General features: G+C 47.9%; 1 protein-coding gene across 12 annotated transcripts in view; it reads right to left on the bottom strand.

Annotated features, from left to right (window-relative positions):
* The window catches only part of ZNF532 (zinc finger protein 532), a 54,687-nt gene that overhangs the window by 2,635 nt on the left and 37,893 nt on the right, over positions 1 to 14,159 (bottom strand). For 11 of the 12 annotated variants that reach the window (XM_077346891.1, XM_077346899.1, XM_077346892.1 and 8 more), the window contains 5 exons: positions 13,158 to 13,334; positions 10,514 to 10,676; positions 8,077 to 8,355; positions 4,982 to 5,094; positions 2,564 to 2,711 (listed from right to left, as the gene is read on the bottom strand). In XM_077346891.1, the coding sequence (XP_077203006.1) occupies positions 2,564 to 2,711; positions 4,982 to 5,094; positions 8,077 to 8,355; positions 10,514 to 10,676; positions 13,158 to 13,334 (880 nt within the window). Of the gene's footprint in view, positions 1 to 63; positions 212 to 2,563; positions 2,712 to 4,981; positions 5,095 to 8,076; positions 8,356 to 10,513; positions 10,677 to 13,157; positions 13,335 to 14,159 lie in introns of all 12 variants that reach the window. The other variant, XM_077346903.1, reaches the window with a different exon arrangement.

Below are 14,159 nucleotides of genomic sequence, written 5' to 3'. Positions count from 1 at the left end.
GTCACAATTATCATCAAGGCTAAATCCAGCTTGGTGGAGTGGCTACAAGTGGCGGCCTCTAACCTGGAGAGCCGGGTTTGATTCCCTGCTTCTGTACATGCAGCCATCTGGGTGACCTTGGGCTAGTCACAGTCCTGATAGTCCTGATAGTGCTGTTCTCACAGAGCCGTTCTGTCAGAGCTCTCTCAGCCTCACCTACCTCACAGGATGTCTGTTATGGGAAGAGGAAGGGAAGGCAATTGTAAGCCACTGAGACTCCTTTGGGTGGTGAAAAGCAGAGTATAAAAACCAACTCCTGGGGCAGAGAGTTCAAATAATAATCAGAATCACAGAATCATAGAGTTGGAAGGGACCTCCTGGGTCATCTAGTCCAACCCCCTGCACTATGCAGGACACTCACATCCCTATCGCCTTAATATTAAATTAAATATTAAATATTAAATTAAAAGCAATGGAGTTACAGTGACCCTGTGAAAAGCTACCTCATGGGGTTCTCAAGGCATGAACAGAGGGGGTTTGCCACTGCCTTCTTCTGTAGTTTTCCTTGATGGCTCCCAATCTGAGCCCTGACCAGCTTCCAAGCTCCGACAAGTTCAGCCTAGTCTGGGCTATTTCGGCTGCCAGGGCCAAGTTCTACAAGACAATTACGTGCTGTTTGAAAATCCCCTGTCCTGAATCTACGCCTCATCAATGCGGCACTGCGAACGAGCCAAAGCAAGGCGGAACAGCTTTGGACATAAACCACCATTACATTACGAATAGCCAGAGTGAGTGGGAGCATCAAGCCAGCTGCCTAGTATTTTATGGCCTCTGCATTGTCTTCTCCAATGGAGTTTGTGGAGTCCTATGCCACGAAATAAGAGCCTCTTGTGGCGCAGAGTGGTAAGGCAGCCGCCTGAAAGCTTTGCCCATGAGGCTGGGAGTTCGATCCCAGCAGCCGGCTCAAGGTTGACTCAGCCTTCCATCCTTCCGAGGTCGGTAAAATGAGTACCCAGCTTGCTGGGGGGTAAACAGTAATGACTGGGGAAGGCACTGGCAAACCACCCCGTATTGAGTCTGCCATGAAAACGCTAGAGGGCGTCACCCCAAGGGTCAGACATGACTCGGTGCTTGCACAGGGGATACCTTTACCTTTACCTTTTTATGCCACAAAACTCATGTGGTTGTCGCTAGCCAAAATGGTGCAAAGGTCAAGGTCAAGGTATCCCCTGTGCAAGCACTGGGTCATGTCTGACCCCCAGCTGGGTACTCATTTTACCAACCTTGGAAGGATGGAAGGCTGAGTCAACCTTGAGCCGGCTGCTGGGATTGAACTCCCAGCCTCACGTCTGCTGCTTAACCACTCTGCGCCACAAGAGGCTCTATAAAATGGTGCAAGCAAACCACAAAAGACCTGGACAGGGAGGAGAAGGCCTGCAGTGACTACCAGATAGGCTTTCTTGATTAATTTAGAACAGTTACACTACACTGTTCTCCTGAAGGGGAACTCAAAGCCGCTTATGTTGTTCTCTTCCCCTCCATCTTATCCTCAGAGCACAGAACTGGCCCAAGCTCACCCAATGAACTTCCGTGGACGAAAGAAGGATTCGAACCAGTCTGTCTATAAGGGACCCTGACCTTGTTTGAGCCTCTGGGCACCGCTGGAATTCTGACATAAGATGATGGGCCCAGCAACAAAATGGCTTCCACAAAACAGCTCCCGGTACAGGCAGAAAACGGCTGCCCCAGCTTACCTTCCATCACACAGAGAAGAACCTCCCGCGACAGTGGCAGCGATTGCCAAAACAAGGTTTTGAAAGATCTACGTGGCCAATCAAAAGACTTGCTGGCCCTGCCTGCTTCCTAAAAACTATAGGTGGATGCCAGCAGAAGTGCCGGCAGGCACAGTGGCACACAAGGGAACCTATTTTAGGGACCCCTGCATGACACCACAGCTAAATGAAGCACCATATTCATAACCAGGTTACTGGATGCTAGTGACAAGGCAAGGCAAGCCCTGTTTAGCTTTCGAGAGCTGATGAGATCAGGCTAGCCTGAGCCATCAAAGAGGTCCCATTTAAGCATGAGAACTGTGCCAATCTTTTCAGTGGGCCACAAATTGAAATTGCAAAGAGGCTTTATCATAGAATCATAGAGTTGGAAGGGTCCATGCAGGCCATCTAGCCCCACCCCCTCCTATGTGCAGGATCAGCCTAAAGCATCCAGGATAATGATCTGTCCAGCCTTGGCTTGAAGACTGCCAGTGAGGGGGAGCCCACCATCTCCTTAGGCAGCCCATTCCACTGCTGAACTACTCTGACTGTGAATTTCCCTGCCCTGATATCTAGCCGATATCATTCCACAAGAAGTTTAAAACCATTACCCTGGGAAGAATCCTCTGCTGCCCACAGGAACCTTTCCCTGCCCAAGTGACGACCTTTCAAATACTTAAAGACAGCAATCATGTCCTTCTCCAGATTCATGCGTCCTCTACTCTTTCTAACTCTGGCTCGTTGTTGAAGGGACAAGATTCCAGCAACAAAAGCATCCTTAAGAGAAATGATCCTGCTTGTGTCTCTCTCACCTTGGTGTCTTCCTTGACTTCACTTTCTCCTACGTTGGTTGATTCTGTCATCTCTTTCACGTCGGGCTCCTTAATGCCATGCATCAGCTGAATGTGTTTCTCTAGCATCAATCGCTTGGTGAAAGTACGTCTTGAATCTGGGCAGTGCCTGTAAAAAAGGCACAGCAGGGATAAGTAGGTGCAGGTACTTTGTGCCAGCTGAATCGCACGAGATCAAGAAGGGCAAGAGATGCAAAACCAGCACACATGTGACTAATGATGAATTCAGGTAGTTAGCCGTGTTGGTCTGAAGCAGCAGAACCACCTTTAAGACCAAGAAAGTTTCATTCTGGGCATAAGCTTTCATGTGTACAAAAGTTTAATGGTGCCACTGGACTTAAACTTTGTTCTGTGACTAATAAGGGAATATTTGAGCGTGTTCATGTGAGGGGCACAACAACAACAAGAAGAGTTGGTTCTTATATGCTGCTTTTCTCTACCTGAAGGAGTCTTAAAGCGGCTTACAATCGCCTTCCCTTTCCTCTCCCCACAACCGACACCCTGTGAGGGAGGTGAGGCTGAGAGAGCCCTGATATTACTGAAGAAGAAGAAAAGTTGGTTCTTAGATGCCGCTTTTCTCTACCCAAAGGAGTCTCAAAGCGGCTGAGAGAGCCCTGATATTACTGCTGGGTCAGAACAGTTTTATCAGTGCTGTGGCGAGCCCAAGGTCACCCAGCTGGCTGCATGTGGGGGAAGTGCAGAATTGAACCCAGTTCGTCAGATTAGAAATCTGCACTCCTAACCACTACACCAAGCTGGCTCTTCTAGACCTTCTAGATGAGGATCCAACAGACTTAAGTCAAGGAATCGCAAAACAGATAATTTTATACTCATGCCCACATGAAAACAACCTGGACCAGAACTTAGGGAACACCCACTGAAGTTAATACTCAACAGATTCAGGACAGACAAAAAAAGGAAGTGTTTTCTTCTGTCAATTGGTAATTAAATTGTGGAATTCAAGGTCAGTGGGCGTAGCGACAGTCATTCATAATGACGGTGTGCCAAAGAGGCTGTTTGAGCCATTCCGGGTTTTTCATCAGAGAATTATAAACGCATTAAAAAAATCTTCATCACAATGACTAAGCATTCAGCCATTCATATTTTGTATTAATGGAATATATTTATGTTGCCTAGGACATTGTCTAATTAAGCAACACTTAAAATAAAACCAGCAAAACCAGCTCGGATTTAGCCTCAAGGATCTTTGCACAGCTAGCCCAATGATTAGGAGATGCGCAGGGGGGAGGAGATGTTTGTACTGTCTGGCACATTTCGTGGCAGGCAGAGAAGAAAAGCTAGGGGCTACGAGAGCAAGAGCTAGGGGCTATTCTCAAATTCACTGCTAGTGTCTAAGCAAACTTTCTGGCTTGGGGAAATCCTATAATCTACTCATTACTCTCACCTTACACTCTGAATCTCCAACCCAGACTAACTCCTCACTGGCTTGTTTTTGCTCTGAATGAGGGGAGGGAATCCTTTTCCTAAATCATCACCTGGAAGGCAGGAGCTATTTTGCTTGGTGAACCACCCCTGAAAGGAGACCAATAAGCACACAAAGAAACCCACGGGAAGTGGGTTCAAAGCATGTTCTGACCACTCTGCAAAAGCCAACCAGAGGCCTGACGATGAGATCGTAGAGACAAGCAGTGCTGGAAGACTTTGATCAAATATCCTGAAACTAGAAATTAAGCCTGCTGTAAATATAATACAGCAGGTGTTAGCCCCCCTGCTCCCCGGGTCACAGCCGTTCCCAAGCGGGTGGGCAGGGTGATCGGCGGCTCTCTGAGCCGGCGATCGCTCTGGCCAGCCATCTGGGAAGGGCTCCCCCCCCCCCTGGGCAGCCGCCTTTGCGAGCTGTCCGGGCAGGGCGATCGGCCAGGCCGGCCAGGTGGGAATAGTCCCCCCCCCCCCCCCGGGCAGCCGAGGAACCTGCTTCTGGGTCGGGGAAGAGTCAGGGCCGGCGCGCTTCCCTCCCCCTGCCGCCTCCCGGGTGAGGCCCGCCGCCTATCTGCTGTGTTGGCGGGTAGGAGGGTAATGGTGACCGTGAGCCGAAGGCAGCGGACGTTGGGGAGTTGGGCGGGTCGGGAGGCGCTTTGCGTCTCCCGGTTCGTCAGACCAGGGCCAAGGGACCAATTGGACTGATATTCGGAGGGCCCAATCGGCAGGTGCTTTGCCCAGTGGGAATGGCCCAATGGGTACCCTTCCTCATCCCAGACAGGGCCCACCCTATGGGCCCTTACTCTTTTATTTATACCGCTCCCGCGGAGCGGTTAAATTTATGCAGCCACCGAGACGAGCCAGGGTGCCCGTTCAGAGGTGGCATATAAATGCTGAAAATAATGACTAAAGCACAGCATCAATGGAAGCAGAACTTACGAGCAGGTATATACTTTCCTAATGCCTTTGTGCTTGATGCGGTTGTGGCGGCAGAGGCTGTGGGAGGAGCTGAAAGATTTGTCACACTGGCGGCAAGGATGCTTCTTCATTTGCTTCAAAAGAAAAGCGAAGACACTTTGAACAGGAAATAGACAGAGTTACACAGTAACAGTAACACAGAGACGGGGTTACTTTCGAGGCTGTAGATTTTCCCGCCCACCTTCCCTCTACCATTCAGGTGGCAGAAAGGGATGCCAAGTCACGACCGATTTACGGCAACCCCCTAGGGCAGCCCTTCTCAACTCTTTTTTACCATTTTACCTGAAACATTCCTCAGGCTTTGAGAAACCCCAGAAGTGGTGCGGTCATGCAGAATACAATTGGGAAACATAGCTGTGCACATGCTCACTGGGGGCCCCTCCCCCTTCCCAGCCCCTCCAGGCCCATCACTGGCCATTTGGGGAGGGGAGGACGGGTTGACATGACTACATATGGCCATATCATTCAAGGAATGTTTAACAAATCCAAAACACATATTAAAAATGAATTAACTTCCTCGGGAAACCCTTCCACGACTATCAAGAAACCCCAGGGTTTCACCAAGCCCTGGTTGAGAATGCCCGTCGTAAGGTTTCAAGGCAACAGAATGGCAGAGGTGGCTATGCCCTTGCCTGTCTCCACATCATGGCCCTGGCATTCCTTAGAAGTCTCCCATCCAAAGACTTCTGAGATCAGACTAGCCTGGCCTACCTATCTTTCGACATCATAATGTGGCGCAGAGAACTGTTCCAAAGGGATACATACTAGGGTTGTGTGCGGTGGCGTCCGAATCGGCCGTTACAGGCCGCTCCAGCTAGCGCCATGCACACTCCCCTCCCCCCCACGGCGCTGGCTGCAGCAGCCTGGAACGGCCAATTCGGATGCCGCCGCACACAACCCTAACGTACCCTAGAGCAGGGGTAGTCAACCTGTGGTCCTCCAGATGTCCATGGACTACAATTCCCATGAGCAAACGCTGGCAGGGGCTCATGGGAATTGTAGTACATGGACATCTGGAGGACCACAGGTTGACTACCCCTGCCTTAGAGGGAGTTTGGATGATAAAGACAGTCCTGATCACACAGCTGTGAGAGAAGCTTCCAGCTTCTTGGGGCATTAGTTATAGAAACCTGCCTTCTAGTCCTGGTCCTCGGACAGCCCATGCTGTTCTACTGATGGTGTTGGGTTATGGTTTTTTTGGACTCTTAGACAGGATTTCTTCCACCTTACTACCAGCAATCCTTTGGCTGGGGATTAAACTTGGGACCTTTGGCAGACGAATGGGTGCTCCAGCACCAAGCTATAGTATCTTCCTTCTCCAGCACCAAGCTATAGTATCTTCCACAACAGTGGTTGTTGTTGTTGCTGCTGTTATTTAATTTGTTACCTGCTACTCCCAAGCAGGCTCATGGCGGATTACAGATGCCCAGTTAAAAGCCCGCGTTAAAAACCCCATTAAACTGGACACAAACTACAAAATACAACAGATCAACAAACCCAACAATATGGTGAACCCTGCCCCCCATCCCCTACCCCTACCTCTAGAGGGAGGAGGAAGAAGAGACGAGGTGACGAAGACACCAGGGGACCCCATCCATCTTCCCCCACTGCCCCAGCCTCAACCGTAGACCTGGGTGAAAACCGCACGGAGCTTTTATTCCAACCCCAGATTGATTCAGTCCCTGCCCTCTACACAGAATGCGATTTCCGTTTGGATTTGGGGCGATTTAAAATTTCCTTCTACAGCAAGAAGGATTGATCCGGAGTGACCCTACCTTTATTGTGTGATATCTTTGAGTGCTTTTAATGCTCAGTATTTAAAGGCTGTTTTGAATCTGGGCTCTTCTCCTGGTAGAGGACCCGTGATTGGCCACAGGTGGTCATGTGACAAACTTGCCTTAAAGGAGAAGCCCCTAATTTCTTTCAACTTCTGTCGGCCTTGGATTTTTTTTTGTGCTTTCTTCGTTCCCCCCCCCCCCCCCAACTTCAAGAAAGTACAGGATTTTTTTCCTCCCTCCTCTGACTTCTTGGATCCTCTCCCCCCCCCTTCAAGAAAACAAAGAAAGAGTCTCCATTCCCCCCCCTCTTCTGAGCCACCCTATCCACGTGCAGAAGACTTTCCTATTTCAATGGGGAGGGGGGGAAGAGGAAGACTCGAGTTCAAAGCCATCTGAATTCAACAGGATTGACAATGGAATAAAAAAAGTAAGTGCAGACTCTGCCCTGGTGGAAGAGCTCCGTTTTACAGGCCCTGCGGAATGCTGGAAGGTCCCGCAGGGCCCGCAGCTCACCCGGGAGCTCATTCCACCAGGTCGGGGCCAGGACCGAAAAGGCCCTGGTCCTGGTCGAGGCCAGGCGTGCTTCTTTGGGGCCGGGAATGACCAGTGTCGCTCTTCATCACAAAACAAATGATAAACACCTAGAAGGATCTACATAAGATCTACACAATCCAAGCCACGGGTTGCAAAGGGTTTGAGGGATGTGCTGAAATCCTGCCAACTTCCCCAAGGAATGTAGTGGCCAAAAGCACATATTCAAGAATGTACCTTGAATTGCTACAATTCGCTCCTGCCCTTTTCGTCTCCCGCCTTGGAAAGCGGCAATCTATGAGGGCATTTCAATATACTCCTCCTTCACCACCAGGTCCTGTTTTTTTTACAAGGTTTCGGCTGCGCTAACACCTATGAACTTATTACATTTTCACGAGATTTCCCACTTGGCATCTGCAGCTTTCTCCCTTTGCTATCTCAGGCAGCAAAACGGAGCATGTTTTTTATTAGTTCTTCTCGTGCCCAGGGGTTTCTGCAGGATATCAGCCATGGAAATTATGGGTCGGTTATTTCTCTGCTCTCCTCTTTCGTTTGACTACTGTGAAAACACGCTTGTTAGGGGGAGCCAAAAAAAGCAAACAGGCTGAAGGCCACAGATATATTGCCTTACAAAATAACATGGAGGGAGCGGGGAGAGAAACAGCATCTTCGGGCAGCTCTAAGCCCTGCTGATGGGCACCTTTTCATTTTCTCCTTGTATACCGAAAAACACAGCCATCTATTTACCTTTCCATGCTCCTTCCTCATGTGGGATATGTAAACATCTCTCTGTGTAAACAGCCGGTCGCATTCCCAGCACGTCCAGCCGGGGTTGGGTACTTTTTTGGGCTCGGCTTTCTTTACAGGGGAGGGGGATTTCTTCTCCGTCTTTTCTGTCCCGTTCACAGACTTGGAGTCCTCTTTGTTTTGACCCACTGAGTTCTGAGTGGTGGGCTTCGTGCTCAGCGGCAGATTGATGCCCAGGTTCGGAGGCCCCTCGACGCTCTTCAGAGTCCCGTGCATAGACTAAGATAAATATTAAAAACAAACAGGCATTCGCTATTTGGAGAGGATCCAATGAGCTACCATACGCTGGCGCAAGGTCACAAGCCAAAACAGTGACTCAGAAGTTCAGCTTCACTGTCCCAAAGGCCCATGTGCAGCACATTCATACGATAGAGGAACAGGACCACTCTGGACAGCAGGTGTGCACTGCAAAGCTGAACTGTGCCCCACAAAAGAAACAAGCCCATGTGTTGAAATTTTAGAAAAATGGCACATCAGGACGAAGAACAAGAGTTGGTTCTTATATGCTGCTTTTTTCTACCCGAAGGAGTCTCAAAGCAGCTTACAGTCGCCTTCCCTTTCCTCTCCCCACAACAGACCCCCTGTGGGGTGGGTGAGGCTGAGAGAGCCCTGATATCACTGCTCGATCAGAACAGCTTTAACAGTGCCATGGCGAGCCCAAGGTCACCCAGCTGGTTGCACGTGGGGGAGTGAGGAATCAAACCTGGCTCGCCAGATTAGAAGTCCACACTCCTAACCACTACATCAATCTGGCTCTAGGCTGTTGTCACCATTCCATTCCTGGGTTTTGACATCCTAATATCAAAAGGGATCCCACCCTACTTGCAATCCCATCAGCACAAATGCAGTTGGTTACATCTTGTCAAATATTGAATAAATTTTTAAAGCGCACTAATCCACAACATCTTAGGTTGATATAAAATGCTGTTAAAGCATTAACGTGTTGAAAGGCTCATAGAATCCTAGAACCATAGAGTTGGACGGGGCCATACAGGCCATCTAGTCCAACCCCCTGCTCAACGCAGGATCAGCCCAAAGCATCCTGTTATTTGCTGTAACAGACTAATGATGCCATCTCAAACGCCCTCCTAAGCTCAACATTTAGGATTATCCTGGCAAGACAGCTACCCGCCTTATAAAAGGAAAAGTGTCACAAACAGGATGTAAATGACATCTGTTGGCAGAGTTTGAACATACTGAGGAAATGGAGCACGGGGCTGCTTAAAGAGGAAAACAGTTTTTATTTATGAAGAGAAACAACTATGTATAGAAAGAGAGAAAGACCTAACTATTTAGCTAGCTGTTGTCAGCAGTCATTCTTCTGTTCAACTGCTACTCTGGAGGCAAGCAGGGAGGAAGTGTGCTCAAACAGTAGGAAGTCTCCTTTTAAGACAATCAGGACACTGGACGAGATAATTCTCAAATTATCCTAGTCCAGCTATGCTAAATATACATCTCTTCTGATACCCCCCCCCCTGCAGGACACCCATTATATTCAGTGCTCCACTGCCACCAAACAGCTAAGGATCCCTGGCCTTAAAAAAGTCCATCTGGTCTCAAGCAGGGCCAGAGCATTTTCTGTTCTAGCCCCCACCTGATCGAATGAGTTCCCGGAGGAGATCAGGGCCCTGACGGAGCTTCAACAGTTCTGCAGGGCCTGCAAAAAGGAGCTCTTCCGCCAGGCATTTGGCTGAGACCAGACGTAATCAACAGCAACCAAAGGGCCCCTGCTCCCCCCCACACACACACACACAATTCCACCAATATGCTCTGGACCTGTTTGCATTGTTGCACTGTTGTATTGTTATAGTGTTTTTACTGTTACATTGTTATATGGTTACAACTATTAGTTATTATTATTATAAGGTTATTCACTTGTTTTTATAGACCGTTTTATGTATTGTTCCTTGTTTTTATGTAAACTGTCCTGAGCCTCCGGGGAGGGCGGTTTATAAATTAATGAATTAATGAAAGAAAGAAAGAAAGAAAGAAAGAAAGAAAGAAAGAAAGAAAGAAAGAAAGAAAGAAAGAAAGGAAAGCAAGGAAGGAAGGAAGGAAGGAAGGAAGGAAGGAAGGAAGGAAGGAAGGAAGGAAGGAAGGAAGGAAGGAAGGAAGGAAGGAAGGAAGGAAGGAAGGAAGGAAGAATGCACATTTCAGATTATGCCTATTTCAAAGACTCCGTGTTTGTTCCTGGTAAATTGTTTTTCAGCCCAGTGCTATGAAATTATATTCAGAAGTTCCGCTGAATTAAAGAGGCTGCCAACCTCATGAGAACGGTGTCTACCACCAAATTAGGCAGCTTCCCCGTAATTAACTGACTTCCAACCCTGCTGTGTGCAACAGTCTAATATCCAAGCAAAATAAGGTGACCACATACCTTGATATGATCCATCATCAGCTGCTTCTGTGCATACAAGAGAGAACAGTCCGGACACTTGAAGACTGAGACCTTCTGGTTCTCAAGGTGTTGGTCAAAGTGGCGATACAGCAAAGGTTGCAGAGTAAACACTGTGTCGCACATGGAACATTTGTATATTATTCTAGAAACAAAGACGAAAGACCAAGAAATAAAGCCAGTCACTCGCTTAACTTACTCCTTGGAATTGGTGACATGGCAGTATTTCTTTATTTATCGGATTTATATAGCAGCCTCTCCTGGCATGCTGGCTTGGAGCAGTCCATAACAACATGAAACATCTAACACCCATCTCTTAAGAACAGTTAAAACAATAACTGACTCCTTTCCTTATGCCCCCAAATTATTGTAGAAAATGGGAGGGGCAAGGTGGGTTTTTTCCCCTAGCAAGGCTTCTGATTGGTTGCTGCAGACTTGATGGTCTGTGTAGATTATTGGTATTTTTTGAGCATGAATTCAGCCAGGTTTTGGCTGGCCCAAAAATTCCTGAAAATATTTGAGATTTTTTGGGACCACTGAATAGTCACAGTTGAAGTGGGTTTAAAGTGCTCTCAGTCCCTTTAAATGCCTTCAGAGTTCACTCTTGCACCATTGCAAAAGGCATTTAAATTTTAAAAGGACCAAATTCCCTTAGATTAAATGGCTTTTCTCCATTGGAAACAATAGAAGAAGAAGAGTTGGTTCTTATATGCCGCTTTTCCCTACCCAAAGGAGGCTCAAAGCGGCTTACAATCGCCTTCCCATTCCTCTCCCCACAACCGACACCCTGTGGGGTGGGTGAGGCTGAGAGAGCCCTGATATTACTGCTCGGTCAGAACAGCTTCATCAGTGTTGTGGTGAGCCCAAGGGCACCCAGCTGGTTGCATGTGGGGGAGCGCAGAATCGAAATTGGCATACCAGATTAGAAGTCCGCACTCCTAACCACTACACCAAACTGGCTCTCAGAGGATGAGGGTCACCTTCTTTGGGTCTGTCTAAAGTAGTACCTCTGGTTCAATCTTTTTCAAACCGGGTGAGTGTATGTATGTGGGGAGGCACCAGCAGCTATGCTGCAAAAAAACAGCCTTCCCCCAAACCCCAGACACCATCAGATTGATGCTCTATTGGAGCCTAATATAACAGTCTACACAGGCTATAATGGAGCCAAACAATTGGGCATTCCCAAATATTTACCATACTGATATTTGGATCCGGAAATAATGATATTTTTTGCATTCAACATCCCAGAACCTGAAAAATACTGGGAAGTTGTGGGGGGAGGGGGAGGTTGCACACCCCTACTTGATATTGTTCCGATACAGTAAAACAAAATGAATCATGGTATAATTATTTAATTTTCCGCCTGAAAGGACATTGCTCCCTAGTGATGACGTCTGATAAAAGGGAGAATGGCAGCGGAGAATGGGGCGCATTTTGGCACGGACCCCCCAGTTGGGGAAAATAAGGGATTTTTATGATTTTTGCGTCGCATTACATCTTGAACTGTGATTAATGGGGTTTTAGCTTAGTTTTAAGGGGTATTTTATTAGGGGATTTTAAGTTGTATTGTATGTTGTATATTGTGTTGTGACCGCCTCGAGCCTCCGGGGAGGGAAGGGATATAAATCAAATTAATTAATTAATTAATTGATTAAAAAAATGGAGGCCTTCAAAAGGTCACATGTCTTAATATTCATAATACTATTTTAAGGACACAGTCGGTGCTTATCCAGTTTCACCCCAGTAGCCAAAAGGCACTTGGCTTTCAAATAAATGTCAAAGACAACATTTTCAAGAGAAACATTAAAGCTAGCTGTTTTCATGGCCCCTCCCCTTCCAAGTTAATTAAAACAATGCAAACCCAGGGAGCCTACACCAGCAGAAAGCCCAAGGGAGACAGGTGTGTGCTCCAGCATCAAACAAATTGAAAAACTGTACAAAACTGGACTAAAAGGAGGAAAAGACCCTGGAAGGAGGCCAAGCCTTAGCCCCTGCTTGTGTCATCTGTTTAGGGAAGCCCACACAATGCTCCGAAGAAATCAAAACAGAAAATCATTTCCTTACAGATCTGTTCATCTCCTAAGGCAGCCTTTTCCAACCTTTTGACCCTGGAGGAACCCCTGAAATAATTTTGCAGGAGTCCCGGAAGTGATGTCATTTGGCCACGCCTCTGATGACTATACTTCCATAAAGGACATTCCAAACTTCTCTCATCCACACATTACCCTTCAAGGGCACATTTGGGGGAAGGGTGCAAGTATTTCCCATTTCAGCGACATAAGCAGACGAGGGAAAACAGAGTAACCGAGTCACCCTAGCTTCACCTTTGCCTGCTTCTCTTAATAGCATATTAGTTGGCCTTCAGTCAGGTTCTACAGGCAATACAGACTGAGCAGCATTAGAAGCACATGAGTGAGCAGCATTTGTCTAGCGCAGGAGTGGCCAAACTGAGGGTCTCCAGATGTCCATGGACTACAGTTACCATCAGCACATGCTAGCATGACCAATTGGCATGGGCTCATGGAAATTGTAGGCCACGGGCATCTGGAGAGCCAGAGTTTGGCCAACCCTGTTCTTGCAGCTATTAAAAGATAACAAGTGGGAAGGCCAAATGGCTCGTGCTTACTTCGGCTCCCCTATCTTGATCCCGGGGTGTTGCGTATAGGCATGGGAATGCGTGCTGGGTGCCGACTTGAACGCCATTGGGCAGATGGGGCATTTGTAGAACACTTCACAGTGAGAACCTTGGATGTGAGACTTGAGCGCCGCCACGTCCGAGTAGACCACGTTGCAATGGACGCAGCTGTGAGGGAGATGGAAAATAAAGACCACTTCAGCGCATCGCAAGCCCTGAAGGGCCACGTTAGAACAGCCGTCTTGTAGAAAGAGAAGCCAAGTCAAGGGTGTTGCTGAGGAGCCATTCCAAAAATCATAGTTGTTCTACACAGGAACGTATGTCAGCTACGGAGTCTCCGTGTTATTTCTCTCCCCACCCAGCCTTCCCAATACCAGCGTGCCTTGTGAAATGTCAATAATGCTCAGAGTGTCTTCTTCACGCTAGGGAGGCAGACTGGGACGTGGCTCTTGTGATAAAGCCGTCTGCAAGACAGATGGGCCGATTAAAAAAGAGGCATTTGATACCAGAGGATGTAGAGATGATCACAGGAATAGATGGTTTTAAAAGGGGATTAGATAAGATCCATGGAAGGCAGGCCTATCAGTGACTGATGAGAACCTCCATATTCAGAAGCACTAAGCCTCTGAATCCTAGAGTCAGGAGGCAGCATCAGGGGAAGGCCTTGGCCTCCGTGCCCTATTGTTGGGCCTCCTGAAGAACTGGTTGACCACTGTGTGACACAGGATGCTGGACGAGATGGATTAGAGGTCTGATCCAGCAGAGCTCTTCTGATATTCTTATGAAGGCCTCAGCCTCTATGCCCTGTTGTTGGCCCTCCAGAGGAACTGGTTGGCCACTGTGTGAGACAGGATGCTGGATTAGATGGACTATTGGTCTTATCCAGCAGGGCTTTTCTTATGTCCTTAAGGCTGAATGGCTGCCAGATGCTGAAAGCTAAAAACTGGACTGTTTTTCCCAGAACTCTTCCCAAGAGACTCGCTTTCTAGCAGG

Source organism: Paroedura picta, chromosome 7, assembly GCF_049243985.1.
Source record: "Paroedura picta isolate Pp20150507F chromosome 7, Ppicta_v3.0, whole genome shotgun sequence".
Classification (NCBI taxonomy): domain Eukaryota; kingdom Metazoa; phylum Chordata; class Lepidosauria; order Squamata; family Gekkonidae; genus Paroedura; species Paroedura picta.
The sequence above is the reverse complement of the archived record's forward strand: the minus strand, read 5'-3'. Positions and strand labels throughout refer to the sequence as shown.